General features: G+C 35.4%; 2 protein-coding genes across 2 annotated transcripts; both read left to right on the plus strand.

Annotated features, from left to right (window-relative positions):
* The first annotated feature begins 582 nt into the window (after positions 1-582).
* Positions 583-1350, plus strand: LOC136066833 (uncharacterized). The gene has a single exon (XM_065771764.1). The coding sequence runs from the start codon at positions 583-585 to the stop codon at positions 1348-1350; it is 768 nt and encodes a 255-aa protein (XP_065627836.1).
* Positions 1351-3466: 2116 nt separating this feature from the next.
* Positions 3467-4909, plus strand: LOC136066834 (uncharacterized). Its single transcript, XM_065771765.1, has 2 exons — positions 3467-4123; positions 4316-4909. Exons 1-2 carry the CDS (start codon positions 3467-3469, stop codon positions 4907-4909), a joined length of 1251 nt encoding a protein of 416 aa, XP_065627837.1.
* The last annotated feature ends 14919 nt before the right edge of the window (positions 4910-19828 follow it).

Below are 19828 nucleotides of genomic sequence, written 5' to 3' on the forward strand. Positions count from 1 at the left end.
GTACCTCATTTGGAAAGGGAAATGGATCAAATGAGAAGGGTTATGGACGAGATGAGGGAAAATATGAGGAAAACAAACCCTATGGAAGACTTAGTTCATAGAACTGATTCCCCTTTTGTGGCTTCCATCAATGCTCATCCTTTGCCACCTAAGTTCAAGATGCCTCCTTTAGATTCGTATGATGGGACGCGAGATCCTTTTGACCATATTGCCACCTTCAAAACTACTATGCATCTTCAAGGAGTTCCAGATGAAATAATGTGCAGAGCTTTTCCTACTACCCTCAAAGGACCTGTACGAGTGTGGTTCAACAAAATACCTCCTAACACAGTGATGTCCTTTGAAGAGTTAAGCAAGTTGTTCGTTAACAATTTTATTGGAGGGCAGAGGCACAAATCTTCGTCTAGCTTGCTAACCATAGAGCAAGGGGAGAATGAAAGTTTGCGGTCCTTCATCACGTAGTTCAACAGGGATGCCTTGGTGGTGGACGAGGTGGATGATAAGCTCCTTCTGGCAGCATTTTATAATGGAGTTCATTCTGATTTATTCATCCATAAGTTATATGAACAAGCGCCTCAAACCATGGCTGAACTAGTTCATTCAGCCCAGAAATTTATGAATGCAGAGGATGCTATCATAGCCAAGAAGAGGAAGAGAGTTGAGAAAGTTGAAGCCAACCCAATGCGTCAGTCGGAGCAAGGCCCTCGTCCTAAGAAGGGACGAACAGAAGATAATAGGGATCGAGAGAAGAAAGCAGGTCCTTCAGCGCGAAATCAACAGTACACCCCCTTGAACGTGCCACTTGAGCAAGTCCTTATGCAAATCAAGGACGAGCCTTCTTTGAAGTGGCTAGAGAAGATGAAGGGAGATCCCAACAAGCGCAATAGGAATAAGTATTGTCGCTTCCATAGGGATCATAGGCATGATACGGATGAATGCTTTAATTTGAAGCAGCAGATTGAGAATCTCATCAGGCAAGGAAAGTTGAAAAATTTCCTTGGACGAGACCACAAGGACGAGAAATTGAAAGGGAAGGTAGAGGAATCATCACAACCACCGCTCGGAGAAATAAGGATCATCCTAGAGGGAAGTCCTACAGGACAGTCGTCCAAGTCAAAGAAAGCATACTTGAAAGCAGTACAGAACGTTCAACTCTCTGGACGATTACCGAGTGAGAGAACTACGGATGAGCAGGCGATCACCTTCACGGACGAGGATGCAGAGAGAATTCACCATCCTCATGACGATGCTATTGTCATCACCCTCCTTATTGCTGACTACAAGACTAGAAGGGTGTTGATAGATAACGGAAGCTCGGCTGATATTTTGTATTATCCAACCTTTCAGTAGATGAGGTTAGGACGAGATCGGCTCCGACAAGCGAGCTCCCCCTAGTGGGTTTTGGTGGAATGAAGGTATAACCTGTGGGCAGTATTTCATTGCTAGTGACAGTGGGAGCATACCTGTAGCAAGTTACCAAGGAGGTGAACTTCCTTGTGGTAGATTGTTCATCCTCCTACAATGCCATAATTGAAAGGCCAACTTTGAATAGTTGGAGAGCTGTAACATCCACTTATCACCTGTCGGTTAAGTTCCAACAGAGCAAGAAATAGGACAAGTGCATGAAGACCAACTAGCAGCGAGAGAGTGTTACTTGGCAATGTTGGCCATGGACGAACAAGTCCAGGCCATGAGTATTGAAGAAAAGAGAGTCGTAGCAGAACCTACTGAAGTGTTAGAAGTGTTAGAAGATGTTTCTTTAGACGAGACAAACCCGGAGAGATGCACCAGAATTGGAGCAGATCTAGAAGAAAAAATTAAGGAGGACCTCGTCCAGTTTTTGAGGAAAAACACTGATGTATTTGCTTGGACTCATGAGGACATGCCGGGTATAGATCCTAGCGTCATCACCCACTGTCTAAATGTATGTCCTTCCTTAAAGCCAGTGCGACAAAAGAAAAGGGTGTTTGCCCCGGAGAGAGACGATGCAATTAGAGACGAGGTTCAAAAGTTGATAACGGCAAAATTCATAAGGGAAGTATACTATCCAGATTGGTTGGCCAATGTGGTGATGGTAAAAAAGACGAACGGCAAATGGAGGATGTGTGTGGATTTTACTGATCTTAATAAAGCCTGCCTCAAGGACAGTTATCCATCATTGACCAACTGGTGGACTCTACTGCAGGCCATAGATTACTCAGTTTTATGGATGTTTTTTCAGGGTACAACCAAATAAGGATAAATGAGGCCGACCAAGAGAAGATATCCTTCGTCACTAGTCAGGGATTATTTTGTTATAAAGTAATGCCCTTCGGATTGAAAAATGCTGGAGCGACATACCAACGACTAGTTAACCATATGTTTCGTCCACAGATTGGGCGGAATGTCGAAGTTTATGTGGACGACATGCTGGTGAAAACTCAGGACGAGGGAAGGCATCTAGACGATCTACAGGAGACGTTTGACACCCTAAGGCAGTATCACATGAAATTGAACCCAAGCAAATTTGCTTTTGGAGTCTCATCGGGGAAATTCCTTGGTTTCATGGTTTCGCACAGAGGGATTGAGGCAAACCCGGAAAAAATAAAAGTAATTCTAGATATGAAGCCTCCTCAGAGTATCAAAGAAGTCTAGTCTCTTATCGGACGAGTTGCTGCCCTTAACAGGTTTGTTTCTAAAGCTACTGACAAGTGCTTACCATTTTTCAAGGTTTTAAAGAAAGCATTTGAGTGGACGGACAAGTGCCAAAGAGCCTTCGAAAACTTGAAAATGTACCTCGTTACGGCTTCGTTGCTGAGTCCGTCCGTAGTAGGTGAAGAGCTGTTTTTATACCTGGCAGTAACCCCGCATGCTGTAAGTTCGACATTGATAAGAGAGGAAGGGAAAGTACAAAAGCTAGTGTATTATACAAGCAGAGCACTGAGGGAAGCAAAAGAACGATATCCCCTAATGGAGAAGTTGGCTTTTGCATTAATAACGGCCTTAAGAAAACTAAGGCATTACTTCCAGGCTCATATCATCAATGTCATGACGGACCACCCACTCAAAAAAGCAATGAACAGATTGGAGGCTGCAGGACGATTGATTCAATGGGCTGTCGAGCTTAGTGAATTCGACATAAGGTACCAACCAAACATTCTATAAAAGCTCAAGCACTGGCAGATTTCATTGCAGAGTTCACCCCAAGTCATGATGATATAAGTAAAATGGAAGGCAACCAGAAGTGGATCGTCCATGTAGATGGGCCGGAGGAATAGGTGTGGTTTTGCAATCTCCAGAAGGTGATAAACTGAAATACAAAGTTCGCCTACAATACCAAGTAACTAATAATGAAGTTGAGTATGAAGCTCTTCTCAAAGGGCTAGAATTGGCCAAGTCCGTGGAAGCTAAGTTAATACTCGTCTTGGGAGATTCTCAGCTAATCATGGGCTAAGTGAATGGGGTGTACGAGGCTAAGGAAGAACGAATGAGGAAGTATCTTAGCAGGGTTATGCGACTTACGAAAAAATTTGATGAAACTAACTTCGTTCAAATCCCAAGGAAGGAGAACATGGAAGCAGATACATTAGTAAAAGAAGCTTCGGTGAGTGAAGTCGTCGACAAGTTTGATGAGATTCAGTACATGCCGAGTATAGACATCCCAAAAGTGCAACAGGTGCAGAGCGAAGGAAATTGGATGGCTTCCATTGTATCGTACTTGAAAGAGGGACGACTACCAGAAGAAGAGGACGAAGCAAGAAAGCTGAGGGTAAGGTCAGCTAGATATGTTCTTATGGACGAGGTTCTGTATAAAAGAGGCTTTTCCCAGCCTTATCTCCAGTGTCTGGCTCCGGACGAAGTGAACTATATACTCAGGGAAATACATAAAGGAGCATGTGGCAATTACTCAGGGGCCAGATCACTCGTCCACAAAGTCGTCCGTGCAGGATATTATTGGCCAAACATGCAAGCTGATGCTAAGGCCTATGTCAAGGTCTATGATCAATGTCAACGGTTTAGTAACGTCCCCAGACAACCATCAGAGTACCTAACCCTAATTACGGCCCTATGGCCCTTCGCGCAATGGGGACTAGACATCCTGGGTCCTTTCTCAATAGGTGTAAGGCAAATAAAGTTTCTTGTGGTTGGTATCGACTATTTCACCAAGTGGGTGGAAGCAGAACTTTTAGCTAATATCACATAACAAAATGTTAAGAACTTTGTGTGGAAGAACATTGTGTGCAGGTTTGGCGTGCCTAGGGTGCTGGTATCCGATAACGGATGACAATTTGACAATGCACTTTTCAAAGATTTTTGCATACACTTTGGGATTCAGAACCACTACTCCTCACCCGCCCACCCACAAGCAAATGGACAAGATGAAGTTGCAAACCGATCATTGTTAAAAATAATCAAGACTCGGCTTGAGAGAGTAAAGGGAGCATGGCCAGATGAAGTACCAGGTGTTCTATGGGTATATAGGATGACAGTGAGAACTCCTACAGGAGAAACTCCTTTCAATCTAGCCTATGGGACTGAAGCAGTCATACCTGCAGAAGTGCACATGGCCAATCATAGAGTGGCAGCCTATCAGGACAAAGATAATGAGGAGCAACTCCGTTTGAACCTTGATCTAATAGACGAGGCGAGGATGGACGCTGAACAGAGGATGGCAAGATACAAAAACCTTATGGCTAGGCAATATGATGCAACGATAAAGCCAAGGCGGTTTGACATAGGCGACCTCGTCCTAAAAAGGGTCTCCTTAGCCACAAAGAACCCAGCTCATGGGAAGTTGGGACCTAATTGGGAAGGCCCCTACAGAGTTGTCAACTGCAAGAGACAAGGATCCTATTACTTGGAGGCCTTAGACGGAAGGAAGTTGGAGCATCCTTGGAATGTGGAGCACTTAAGGAGATACTACCAGTAAAATGCCAGCTTAGATGAACATAACTTTGGACGAGTCTGGAGGCTGTCTATCTACATAAAAGACTATTCTACATAAAAGACTTGTTTTAAAGGCAGGCATTAATTTCTTAAGACATGCCTCGTCTATGAACAATATCTGTGTTGTGAACAGTATTTGTGGAATGTACATAATGTTGTGTGAATCCATGATTTCAGTACCGCTTTTTGTTCATATTGACTTGAAAAAAGCTGAAAAGCTCAATACGAGAAAATTCTCTAGACACGGAAATGCAATCTCAAGATTTCCTAGTGAGTGAAATCGAGGCATGCTCGTCCAAAGCAAAGGACGAGATAAAGCCTGTGCCTAAGATCAAATTACAAGCGAAACCAAGGCATGCTCGTCCATAAAATGGGGCAAGGTAAAACATAATACCTAACCATACCATGGACGAGGAAAAGCATGGGCGTTTTGAACTTGTTTAAATCACCTAAAAAAAAAAAAAAAAAACTGTCCACAGACGAGCAAAATGCAAAGACAAGTCTAAGGACGAGAAAAATGCATAGAAAAAAAAAAAAAAAAAAAAAAAAAAAAAAAAAAAAGGCATTTCACGGACGAGACAAAAGCATATACAAGTCTAAGGACGAGTAATGCTTTTACTTAACATTTCAAGTGAAGTTTTTGTTACCATCTCACATGGACAAATCACACAAGTGGAAATTCCAATAAAAATGGTTTGAGTTTGTATATGAAATGTAGACGAGTAAAACAGGAAATCTATTATAGAAAATAAACACTCGTCCATGCATATATAAGACAAACAGTATTCATTTGATTGTTTCAAGGGCGGACAAGAAACATCCTAAACACCCTTAACTGTTTTATCAAAATTCGTCCTTAAACATGGACGAACTAAATGTACTCAAATTACATATATATTTAAAAAAAAAAAAAAAAACTAAGTCATCAGGGTATGTTTTAAATTGAGGCATCTAAATTAGGGTCGTCCTGAGGCTGAGTCGTGGCATCGTCCTTTATGTTGGCGTCCTCAGAGTCGAGACCAAGGAGAGAGCTAGTGGTGGCAGCATTCAAATTGAGCACGATGGAGCTGAAGTCCACATCAGGAAACTTCTCAGCAGCGTCCATCCTGAAGTCTTCAAACCCTGCTGCATAGTTGGTGTCCATAGCATCTGTGTATTGCTTAGATGCTTTGAATTCAGCCACTGCATCTTCCTCGGCTTTGGAGAGGAGAATGCTGTGCTCGTCGCTCTTTCTTTACAAGTCTTCAAGACGAGCATCTTTCTCTGCAGCATTAGCCTTCAAATCCTCAACCAAAGCTTTAAGGTCCCTCGCCTTGTCCGTCGTCTTAGCAGCCACCTCAGCCCATTGTTTAGCTTCTTCCTTCAACTCCTATATCCTCATCTCTAGCAAGATCCTCGTCTTATCCAACCCTGTGGCCTGTCTGGACGCTGCTATAAACTTAGACATGCCCTATAAAAGTCAACAACAAATATAAGTTAAAAAAAGAAAAAAAGAAAAATGTACATTTGGTCAAGACGAAGAAAAAATATTACCTTGAAAAGGACATGAACACCAGAGTGTTCGAAGTCCTTGAGGGACATGTCGTAGCAGACGTTTATATCCTCGTCCGTCACAGCGTTCTTAAAACGCTCCCAGGCCAAGTCCTCATTTTCAATAATGTTTGAAGGGGCCCTTTGAGATGGTTGAGACGAGGTGGGCACAGTTCTGGACGGTGGAGTCTTGGACGAAGTGGACTCAACAAGAGTGGATGAGTCGATATCATAGACTTTGTTTGGCTGCTGGGACGACGGAGTAGGCTTAACTACTTGAGACAAGCCATGCTTAACCTTTTTACCACGTCTGCTGAGGAGGTTTTCCAAATCCAAGTGTTTGGATATGGTCTTCCTTTTCTCTCTAGCAACAGGACGAGCTTGGCGATCAAGCTCAGAACAGCTCCTTTCAGCACTTACCTCCTTTCCTTTATTGCCTCTCATGGTTGCCATTCCTACAAAGAGACGAAGAGAATTCACTTAGAAAAATGAAAATAAAAGATGCTAGGAATGCAGAAATCTAATACTTACTTTTTCTTATTGTAATCTCGTGTGCAAGTGCAATGTCAGATGGATTAGGACCTAACCCCCACTTAGCTAGTCACCTGAGATTGACCAAGGAATGGAAATCCCTGTCTGTGTGTAGACGAGCCCTGTGGACGCGGTCACGGTGCAATTTGCTCAAACTGGGTCGTCCAACGGCTGTAATGGAATAAATTACGGTTAAATGAGATAATAATAAACAAAAGGTAAGAGAGAGAAGAATGGGAAAGCTAAGGGACTTACCCTCAGGACAAAGGTTCCCTAGGTCCCCAGCAAAACGACCAAAGGAATCCCGGCCAACGTCTATAGGATTTCCAGCCCAGAATCCAGAGACGAAGAAAAACTCCATCTCCCATTTTCTGTCAGACGAGGCCAAGGATTTCACTAGTCTACAATCTTTACTCCTGGCTGTGAATTGATAAAATCCAGGAGATTGATGAATCTCTGAGGGTTTATAGCAGTAGAGGAACTCGTCCACAGTAATAGGACGGTCCCCTCCAAACACTTCCCTCCACAAAATTTGCATAGAGATAATTAATCTCCATGCATTTGGGTTGAATTGACACACCCCTAAACCTAACCTAACTAACAGCTCTCTAGTAAAAGAATTTAAAGGAAACCTAAGACCTCCAAGAAGGTAGGCCTCGTATACACCTATCCCAAAATGAGGGTTACAACACCACTCTCCACGGACGGGTAATCTAGGATTAAACTCGTCTGGGATTTGGTACCACTCTCTAAGGTTATTTAATCTTTCCTCATCCGTCTTTGAAGGAATATCTACAGCACAGCTATATACAGTTACCTCCGTCTCGTCCAAAGGACTGGACGGAGGGATGGAAGACGAGGTACCTACCTGGGGCCCTATAGTTTTCCTAAGTTGTTTCTGTACTTCTTCTAAAGGAAGCCCAGGAACCCCTGAGACATACTCCTCATCAGTGGTGTTTCCCCTACTAGTACTACTGGTATCACTAGAGTTATCACTACTCTCATCATAATACTCGTCTATAGCCTTTTCTGTGCTATCGCTAGACGAGGAAATGGTGATTCCTGACATTTTCTAAAAAGAAAATTTTGAAAACCTAAAAGACGAGGAGAGAAGGAATACTTGGCTCTAGGATGAACTGAAACTATGGACGCGAGGAAACTCTTAGACGAGGCTCTAGACGATGAATGTCAAGGAAGAAAAATCTCAGAAGTGAAAAGGTAATGGGGGCATTCCACTATTTATAAATGGTTGACCTGAGCATATGAAACAACACAACCAATCAGATGCTGACACGTGGTCTTCGTCTCGAAAAAATGAATCGACGAAATGAACCATCAATTAGATTGTGACACATGGCATCTCTGATCGTTAAAAAAGCTCGTCCATCCAGAGGAGTAAATTACTATATTTTCTTGGACGACACATGGACAAGGGGGCAACTGATGGTGCAAGAAAAACGCCAAGTTAATTACTCGTCCATATGGCCATCCATAGCGATGTACAAAGTGGAGAACGAAGAGCCGGTACACTCGTCCTTCCTTTACCGTCCTCTTACATTTGTCCTTCATTCACTCGTCCAATGAAGGACGTACTAGCAGTGAACCTCGTCCGTCCTTAATGATGGACGAGTGAGGTTCACCAAGAGTTACACTCTTCCAAAAGCCAAGAGTCATGTTGAAGAGTCATATTGTTTGAATCAGAACACAAGTCCCGATGAGGTGACTCCTATGACAGTTATGGAAGTTACCCTCTGAATCCTCCAAACTCTACGACGATAGGAGAAATAACTGTCAAGCTAACACTATATAAAGACCCTTCTACGCAGAGGTATGGAGACTTTTTTTTATTATTATTCTAGAGAAAAATTGGTGAAGTCTTTGAAGTGCTCTCTTTTCTACTTCAATCCATTAACTTTACCATCGGAGGATTCAAGACCGGCTTCCACCGGTCTTCTCTGATTTTCTTTGGTTTTCCAGGACTCATTCTTCAATATCAACAACATCCGAAGACTTTTTAGCCCACTGATTTCTAAGGACTTATCAGAAGTTATAAGGTTTAATTTGTAATCTAACCTATTCAATATTTTCATATACAAATTTATGGTTACTCATGCATCTATGTTTATGGTTATGGTTAACCATCCATCTTTAGAGTGAGGAATGATATAGAAGTTAGTCACACAAGTGATGGTATTTTTATTAGGAAAAAGTTTAACTCCCAACTTATTTGAAGCTATTTTCCTCTAATCTACTATGTGACAATTGAAGAAACTATTCATATGTGGTTTTCGTCATATGATTTTTTAATGAGTTACGTGACTTATCTAAATAATACACACATATAATTTTGTATATAGTCACGTACTAGGTTGCGGGAGTTAGATTTAAACTAATTCGAGCCACACCTTGTCATTTTTGTTAGTTATTGTTGTTGTAGTGTAGCAATTACTTGGATAAAAACTATTTTTTTGTTCTGGTCTAGGACATCGCGTTAACCCGCCCATGATGTAAATACTAAATACAAAGTTTGTAGATAATTGGAAGCATTGATATGTAGATTATGAAAACACAATAATGAAGCAAACTTTTTTAGTTCAGAATTTGTGTTTACTCCCATCTAACTGACACAAGGGGGAGAAATTTTTATTTATTTATTTATTTTTATTTTATTAATTCTATACTATAATTTATTTTTTCTTGGTCTCAATAAGATCATCTATAACTACAAATACATGGTAGTTTTTAGTTTGTCGATCACTATTTAGGTTGGGGTATGGATGTCAATTCTTTTTGTGTATTATTTTAGTTTGCATGGATGGATCACTCCTCAAACCCCAAAGTGGCGCTCGATGCAAAACAAAGTGTACATTGAAACAGCGGAAGGTAACGAGAATCTTCAGTTTTTCTTCAAAATAAAAAAATGCATTGAAAGTTAGTCACGTAAGAGCTAATATATTTGTCTAAATTATAACTAAAATGTAGTTACTACAGTTCTTATTTTGAAATTTTTAATAATTTTTTATATAACAAGAAAAACATAAACGTAAACATGTACGTACCTAAACATAAGTTCTTAACACAAAGAAATCTATAAGAGTTTTTTGAATCCAATTATATAATTCTAAACCCAAATATAACCTAAAACAAAGAGTGTTGTACTTTTTAAAATAGAATTTAGAAGAATAATTTTTTTTTTCAAACAAATAATTGGACACATTGGAAAGGGAGGAAATCTTTAATTTATATAGGAGTCGGGTGTTTTCGATGGACCTAAAGGGCTAGCTACTGATTGAAGTGTCGTGTGTGGCTATTAAATCAATGCGTTCACTCATTCACTTCCATTTGAAGTATTATATTTTAACATAATCGAGTTGATTTATTCTTTTAACTTTAAATTAAATGTCTTGTCAAAGAAGTTAATTGTGATTATCATGCATATGGATTATATACAATAGCACCCTTAATTGAGAATTTGATGAATGGTTGAGGAAATGATGCAATAGCCTAAATTGTACTCATGGTGGACAACTGATATAACACAACTTCAATAAATGGATTTGTTTTTTTAGAATCCAATAAATGGACTTAGGATGGGTTTGATTTATTTTCAGATTTTTAGAATATATCAAATCTAAATGTTTTAAGTTATCATGGAAAACACCTTGCTACATATGATTAATGGATGACTTTGGCTATTTAATAAGTATGCTTAGTAGTTTTACAAATATAATAAGCTTTTATTTATTTTTCTCTTAGAGATAATCTTTTATATTGTCATGTTTGCCTTTTATGCATTAAACATCATGTTTTATTCTACTCAAAAAAAAAAAAAATCATGTTTTATATATTCTGTTATCTACTTGTTTTACTCTATGCATATCTTCTATGTTCATCTTTATTCACTTTATTTATTGGGTTGTGTTTCACATTTTTATGGTGTTGTGAATTTTGGTTCAACCGATGAAATCTAAAAGTTGGTGCAAGAGCTATACTTGATATATGGAATGTGTCTCTTGTTTTAAAAGCCTACATGTTGCCTTGAGATTGTATTAATATTTTCTTTTTGGATAATTGATTGTATTAATATTATTCAAGGGTATTGTATTAGCTAATTTTATACCGTTGTATATTTGAATCTTAAAGTTATATTTAGGGCATTTTAGGCCCAAAACTAATGTTACGTGGGAGTTTGATTTTAAGTGTGATTATATCTATATATATCAATCCATCCTTTATTGTGTGATATGTGTGACCAATATGCTTGATTTAATTTTTCTTAATTTCCTATATGCATTAGGAGGGATCCAACTTAATTCTATTATTCCTCCTCAAAAAAACTTAATTCTATTATTATTTGAACATGCTTTTAGTGATATAAATGGAGGCTGGTCCTTAAATCGGATGAGTTTGGGTGCATAACACATTCTAAAATGTGTACGCTAATACCATATACACAATCCAAAAACCAACATTCCAAAAACCAACATTGATTCATATTCCCAACCCAACAAAAAGAGAGGCACGATGGGTGAAAACCACTGCCGTTGGTAGTGATGACAATGATGTGGAAAACTATGGGTAACGAATTTGAATGCTTGATATACATATTAGCTATCCATAATGTGACGGATTTTGTCCCTGTCCATTGTTCGTGATGATCATTCATGAACCAACTCCCCTGATTTCCCCAAATATATTTTGTGACTTTATAGTCCTTTAAATAAGTAGTAAGTACCAATAGCTCAGGACTATAAAATCATACAAAAATTCTAATATTAGAGTCCGTTTGGATACAACTTATTTTTGCTAAAACTGAAAATATAGTAGCAAAATAATTTTTAAATATGTGAATAGTGTCGTGGGACCCGTGAACAGTGCATTTTGTCTCGTGCACAGTGAATCCATGTGATGTTACTGTTCACGCGCTGGGAAAAAAAAAAAAAAAAAAGAAGGCAGAAAATGCAAACATGAAAACGTGCCACGGATCCAAACGAATACTTAACATCACTTTTCAACTCTTTGATGGTCATGTTTGATAGGGATTTTGGATGATACATTTTCCACAAGCCACAACTATTCTCTAGCAAAGCACCGACTCAAATCCAATGACATTTGACAAGGAAAATGGGCATTTGCCTCCTAATTTAAAAACTATACAGTAAAATGCCCTTATTTTGAAACTATTTAGCAAAATGTCATTGTTTTTAAACTCAATTTTAACAAAATTGAGTTATAGGTGGAACTCGACATTAGTAATGTTGAGTTCTATGCATATTTTGCTACTTAATTTTTTTTGAAAATTTAAGTGAAACTCGACATTGATAATGTCGAGTTCCACTTAAAAATATAAACAGAACTTGATTTTAAAGATATCAAGTTTTATAGAGAACTCAATTTTGTTAAAATCAAGTTTCAAAAACATGAGCATTTTGCTAAATAATTTCAAAATAGAGAATTTTGCTACATAGTTTGAAAATTATGGAGAAATGTCCATTTTCCCTGACAATTGACAACAATGATATTTGGGTTCAAAAATAATTTTTTTTTTTAAAAAAAAAACAGCTATGATAAAAGTAAAAAGTAAACAACATATATGCCAGCGTGGGGGAAAATGGCTTTTGCCCTTATTTTGTAAAAAATCTAGCACAATGTTCCTGTTTTGAAACTATTAAGTATTGTGTTCCTATTTTGAGACTCAATTTTTAAAAAATTGAGTTACAGGTGTAATTCGACATTTGCAATGTCAAGTTCTATGCATATTTTACCACTTAATTTTTTTTTTTTTTAAATTAAGTGAAACTCGACTTTAGCAAAATCGAGTTTCACTTAAAAATTTACATATAACTCGATTTTAAGAATATCGAGTTTTATACAAAACTCGATTTTGTTAAAATCTAATTTCAAAAATAGAAACACAGTGCTTAATAGTTTCAAAACAGGAACATTGTGCCAAATTTTTTTTAAAATAAGGGCAAAAGCCCATTTCCCCTTGCCGACATGTATGGTTTATTTGCAAGGCTAATTTCTATATTAAAGAACTAATTACTCTTTAGTTGGATTCTTTTTTTAATAGCTTAGTATCTGATTTGAAAATCATTCTATTCTTCATTCAATCAACCCACAAAATTTCTAACAATAAGCTGTAACATTTTAAAAATAATAATTTTAGGTGTAAATTCTCTAGTAACTAGTTATAAGTCTATGCATTGCACGGTTTTATGAAAAAACTTATAAAATATATGTATAAATAATTATATATTTTAATAATTATTATAACAAGATAAGTACTAATTTGTTAGTGACTTGAAGTATTGTTAAAAATAATATCAATGATTAAATGTTAGAAGTATTTTTTTTTTCCTTTGGAAATTCTTTGAGTACTTATTTGTACACTATGTTTTTAGAGTATCCTTGTTCTTCTTTGTCATTGTTCTTTATTAAAATCTTTAGACATAGTATTATAAAAATTGGCCACTTTTAAGAGATAGAACTATTTGAAGAATAATAACCTTTAATTTGTTCTAATTATAGAATCTAGCATAATTTTTGCTTCCTGTACGTTGCACGATTTTATACATAAATTCATATAATACAAAATTTAGTTGAGAAACAAAAAGAAAATGAATAGTTTGAATTGTAAGAGAAACACTACGTGTAAATGAAAAAAAAAAAAATTGCAGAGCTCTACTTATAGATTACACACCTTTCGTAGGATGCTTGGAATCTTTTATGACAAACCTAGAAAACAAAATCAAGAAAAAAATTAAACCGAGTTAAAAAAAAAAAAAAAAAAAAAAAGAACCGTATAGATTGTAAAATTGCATATGAGTCTATGACCATTTAAACCAGCTTTAAAATAATTTTTTTTCTATAAAGAGCTATCATTTCCACTTTGATTTTACTACTTTAGTCAAATAAGTTCCATAATTGCAAGGAAAAAAAACCTATTTTATAATGATGGTCCAAAATTTTGATTTAAAACCAAAAATATAAAAAGATTAATGAAAATTTTTGGGAATAGAAATTATACTAATAATTAGCAAAAAAATATTAATTAATGTTGCAAAGGATACATAATTCTATGCACCCTTTACATAAATAAATGCTGATATTCAAAAAAAATAAAAAGTAGAAAGGGAACAACATGAATAAATCATACTTCACAAAATTTATTTCATTTTGTTTTTGATAAATTATATAAAATAAATCCTATTAACTTAGTTTTAGTGTATTTAAATGATCTAGAAAAATAATGAAGCATATACTTTTGAGCCTAATCACATCTAGCAAAATAATAAAGCATTCAAAATATTGAAAGGCAATTTAAGTTCATATATGCTTGCATGAGATACGTATCTTCCATAGTAACAATGGAAGCCTCATCTTTGAGATGAAGAATCAATGTAATGCTAATAAGAAAAAATTAAAATTAAAAAAAAAAAAAAAAAAAGAAGAAAGAGAACGTGGTTGGTATATATATATATATATATATTTTATATATAAATGATGCAAAAATTCATATCTAGATGATGAAAGACAACCTGCAAAAATAACAAATTTAACAAAAAGAAAAACACAGCTAGGTTCTTAGTTGCGCTAACAAAAAAATAAAATGTATCATAGATAATCAACAAATATTAAGCATTGAATCCAACACTACTTTCACTCATCATCCTCATCATCATTGGCTACGGAGTTAAAAGCATTCAATCTCTTAATCAATTTGGCCTTCCTTTCCTTGTATGAAAGCTTCTTCAAGTCAAACCTCTTGTATTCCTTCGGAGGCTGTTTCTCAGACTTCTTATTCTGATAGATTTTTTTTTTGGTTAAAAATGTCATCAATGTAGAAATTATCAAATTAATGGAGATATATACTGTTTTTTGGCATAGATAAAGATTATCAAATTAATGGAGATATATACTGTAAATGACTAAATTTCTAGGTTCGAAATGAGTCAAACAAGTAAAATAGTTTCACAAGTGCGGATTTGTATTGATGATTGTGTGGTACAATTCTCTGAAATTACAAAAGAGTTATCCTCTGATTCGATTTCCTTGCAAGACTTATTGATAGATTTGTGGTAATGTGATTTTGACTTGAACACAAAATATCCTTTAATTTGGTTGAATGATGGATTGAAGATTGTTAAAACGGAATTACAATGAATTTCTAGCTATGAGCTTGTTAGCAATCCTTTGTTCTTCATGTTCTTCATGTTCTTCGTGTGTTCTTCATGTTCTTCGTGCGATCTTCGTCTTTCAAGGTTTGTGGTGGAAGTTCTTTAGGGCCTTAGGGGCTTGAATCCGTAGAATTTCACTGATTTGTGATTTGTTGATGTTTCTGGAGGCTTTTGAGCTTGATTCCAGCAAACTTTAGGATCTATGAAGATGATTTGGATGATTTCTCTTTGAATGTTCTTCGTATTCGAAGTTGAAGTTCTTGAAGTTTCTAGAGGCTTTAGAGCTTGGTTCCAGCAGAGCTTTTGGACTTTTGAACCTTCTCTAATGCTGTTTGTGCTTCAAATGGCTTGGTTTCCTTCTAAATGTCTTAGGAAGGCTTCTATTTATAGGAGTTTGGGGGTGGTTGAGCGACATATGGCGGAGTCTGATTGGTGACACATGTCACAACCTGATTGGTCCGCTTATGTCATCGCTTACACATGTGAGGCTGATTATGTTATCGCTTACATGTGCGAGTTGCTTATGTCATTGCTTACATGCGCTGATGCGTGATTGGTTTTTGCATGACACTTGGCAAATTTCTGTTGGTTTCTGAGTAATGATATCAAAACCTAGCAGCAATACGTGGCGCTTTGTAATTGGCTGTATCTTGTGGACTTGGTAGCGTAATGTGTCAGCTTGTGATAGGTCCGAAATTTTCCCTCTCTACATATACTATTTCTTGGGATAGATTTATATTAATCACCTCTTGAAGAATTTGAATTTTGCTTATCCCTTAATAATCAAGTTTTGTAACTTGATATTCTGATAAAATAATATTAATTTAATAATAATAATTAATAAAATTTAAGTTGCAACTTGAGGAAAATAGAAACAACAAAAACATGGGATGAGATTTAAATTTGGAAATTTTTTGAAATAGACTTTTAATTAGAGTAGAATTAAAATTTTGAAAATTTAGATGATAAATATTATCTAAATTAAATTCTGGTATGTTAAATATTATCCCTTAATTTAAGAAATATAGCCTAATAAAAAAAATAAATTTTAAGATAACATTTTTTTTTTTTTTACAATTATCTTATATAATAAACTAAAATTAACTATCTTCCACTTTCACATCAACATGTTATTTTACTCCACTTTTCAAAGTTTGCAGCATCCACAAAAAATGCTAGATTATTCTTTCTTAGATTTGCTCAACTATTTGACTGAAAATCACTTAAATCGATGACTGAGGATTCACCACCGAATCAGCTTAAATTTTTGAGTTTTTGACATAAATCGAGGCCAATATGTTGACAAGGGATCAGCATTGTTTGTGGGCATTCTATCCCTCTTTCTCCTTGTTTTTTTTTGTATTATTACTACAAAACAATTAATTTTATATTATTTTAGTAATCTTTGTTCTTCTTACTGCTGACCTCATCTCCATCATTCTGCAACTCCAATACAATTCCAAAATCCCAAAAATCAGATTTCTATTTCTCTAAGAATATGGAATATTTTCTATTTTTTTTTTTTAAAAGGACTGTTCTCTTCCTTTCCCACATGGATTGGTATTCTGTTTTTAATTTGTAAACTTTATCTTCTTGCTATCTATGATAATATAAAAAACAAAATTTGCCTATCTATATTGTTTAGATTTTACTACAACTTTTTCTTTCACCTTTTATCCTATCCAATGAAAATCTTGCCAATATTTTGACTTGAAAGTTGAAATGGGAGTAGGAATGGAATTCACTTTGACCACTAACTCTCCTTCTCATTAGTATTCAATATGGGAGAAGCTCACACAGTTACACGTGAGTATTCAACAATCACTTTATCTCGTGTGAGTCTCTATCTTTATATGAATTCCAAGGTTATTAATAAGTTCTCCGAACTGTTACCACTTATTATGGAGATAATACTTTAAAGAGACATCTTGAGTATTTAAGATAATATATATAGACGTTATTTAATCTATAAAAAAAAAAGTACGAATTTAAATATGCTATATTAAATACTTATTCTGTTTATCAGTATTTAATGTAAGCCTTTACTGACTATTTTTCATAAAACTAATTTATTTATATGATATTAAAATATAGAAAAATATCAACGAGTACTCTTAGGGTATTGGTTAATAATTCATTTAAAGAAATTTTTTATGGGAAATGAAAAAAAATAATTAATATTTTGACAATTTTTTTTATTCCCATAAAAGTGATATTAAAACTTTCTTAAAATAGATTATTAACTAGTCCTCTAAGTACCCTCATTAACATTCTCCCCTAAAAGGTAAGAGAGCAAGGAGCCGGTGTAAAACTACCAACTAAGACACTTATTTGAGTGAAACCGTTTCGGTTGTTTTTTATAATGAGAACTGGTTTCAGATAGTTGAATCTTAATCAGTTGACTAAAAATAATGACGATGTTAAAAAAAGGTAATAAGATTACTTTTCCCATTATGGTTATTTCTCGTGTTGGGGTAGCTTGTAATTTGCTGAAGCCTTTTTATAGAAAAAAAAAAAAAAAAAACAAATGATGCCACGTTAGATTAGAGTAATTTTAAGATAACATTTTTTTTTTTTTTACAATTATCTTATATAATAAACTAAAATTAACTATCTTCCACTTTCACATCAACATGTTATTTTACTCCACTTTTCAAAGTTTGCAGCATCCACAAAAAATGCTAAATTATTCTTTCTTAGATTTGCTCAACTATTTGACTGAAAATCACTTAAATCGATGACAGAGGATTCACCACCGAATCAGCTTAAATTTTGGAGTTTTTGACATAAATCGAGGCCAATATGTTGACAAGGGATCAGCATTGTTTGTGGGCATTCTATCCCTCTTTCTCCTTGTCATTTTTGTATTATTACTATAAAACAATTAATTTTATATTATTTTAGTAATCTTTGTTCTTCTTACTGCTGACCTCATCTCCATCATTCTGCAACTCCAATACAATTCCAAAATCCCAAAAATCAGATTTCTATTTCTCTAAGAATATGGAATATTTTCTTTTTTTTTTTTAAAGGACTGTTCTCTTCCTTTCTCACATGGATTGGTATTCTGTTTTTAATTTGTAAACTTTATCTTCTTGCTATCTATGATAATATAAAAAACAAAATTTGCCTATCTATATTGTTTAGATTTTACTACAACTTTTTCTTTCACCTTTTATCCTATCCAATGAAAATCTTGCCAATATTTTGACTTGAAAGTTGAAATGGGAGTAGGAATGGAATTCACTTTAACCACTAACTCCTCTTCTCATTAGTATGAGAAGAATTCTTCTCATTAGTATTCAATATGGGAGAAGCTCACATAGTTACACGTGAGTATTCAACAATCACTTTATCTCGTGTGAGTCTCTATCTTTATATGAATTCCAAGGTTATAAATAAGTTCTCCTAACTGTTACCACTTATTATGGAGATAATACTTTAAAGAGACATCTTGAGTATTTAAGATAATATATATAGACGTCATTTAATCTATTAAAAAAAAAGTATGAATTTAAATATGCTATATTAAATACTTATTCTGTTTATCAGTATTTAATGTAAGCCTTTATTGACTATTTTTCATAAAACTAATTTATTTATATGATATTAAAATATAAGAAAATGCTAACGAGTACTTTTAGGGTACTGGTTAATAATCTATTTAAAGAAATTTTTTATGGGAAATGAAAAAAAATAATTAATATTTTGACAATTTTTTTTTATTCCCATAAAAGTGGCATCAAAACTTTCCTTAAATAGATTATTAACTAATATTCTAAGGACACTCATTAACATTTTCCTCTAAAAGGTAAGAGAGCAAGAAGCCGGTGTAAAACTACCAACTAAGACACTTATTTGAGTGAAACCGTTTCGGTTGTTTTTTATAATGAGAACTGGTTTCAGGTAGTTGAATCTTAATCAGTTGACTAAAAATAATGACGATGTTAAAAAAAGGTAATAAGATTACTTTTCCCATTATGGTTATTTCTCGTGTTGGGGTAGCTTGTAATTTGCTGAAGCCTTTTTATAGTAGCAAGTAGCAACTAGCAATAACCCCACACTCTGGCTCCTCTCTCTGGCTTTTTGTTCCATTTCTGCATCATTTGGTGTGGAATGCTGAGGCTTGAACTGGGTTTCTCTTCATTATTTGAGTGGTGGATCTGATTGTTTGTGACTGGTCCTCATATGAGTTTTGTGAGTTCTCCCATTTTGGCTTCTGGGTTTTGAAAAAGTCCAGATTTTGAATGGAAATTCTGTTTCTTTGTGGCTAAGCTGGGAACTTTGTATTTGAGTTTCTCAATATTGGATCTGGGTTTTGTAGAATTGTTAAAAATGTTAAGGTTTTAAGGGATTGGTTCTTGTATAGTGGACTTCGTGTGCTTTGTTTTAATGGAGTTGTTTGTGTACTTTAGTGTCTGAATTCTGTACACTTGAGAGGTAAATATGGCTCCATTAATAGATTTTTGTAGTTAGTTAGCCAAAAAGAGAGTAAAAGGAAGGGTAAACCAGTAGTAAGTAGTAGCCATGGAGAACCACAATTACTCTGTACTAGATATGAATGGTTCTGAGGCTGCATTCCAACAGGTTGATAAGGATAGGGGAAAGAATGCAAAACAATTTACATGGGTTTTGCTTCTAAAGGCTCATCGAGCTGTCGG

The sequence above is a fragment of the Quercus suber genome, unplaced genomic scaffold, assembly GCF_002906115.3.
Source record: "Quercus suber isolate HL8 unplaced genomic scaffold, Cork oak 2.0 scaffold_48, whole genome shotgun sequence".
NCBI classification, from domain to species: Eukaryota; Viridiplantae; Streptophyta; class Magnoliopsida; order Fagales; family Fagaceae; genus Quercus; species Quercus suber.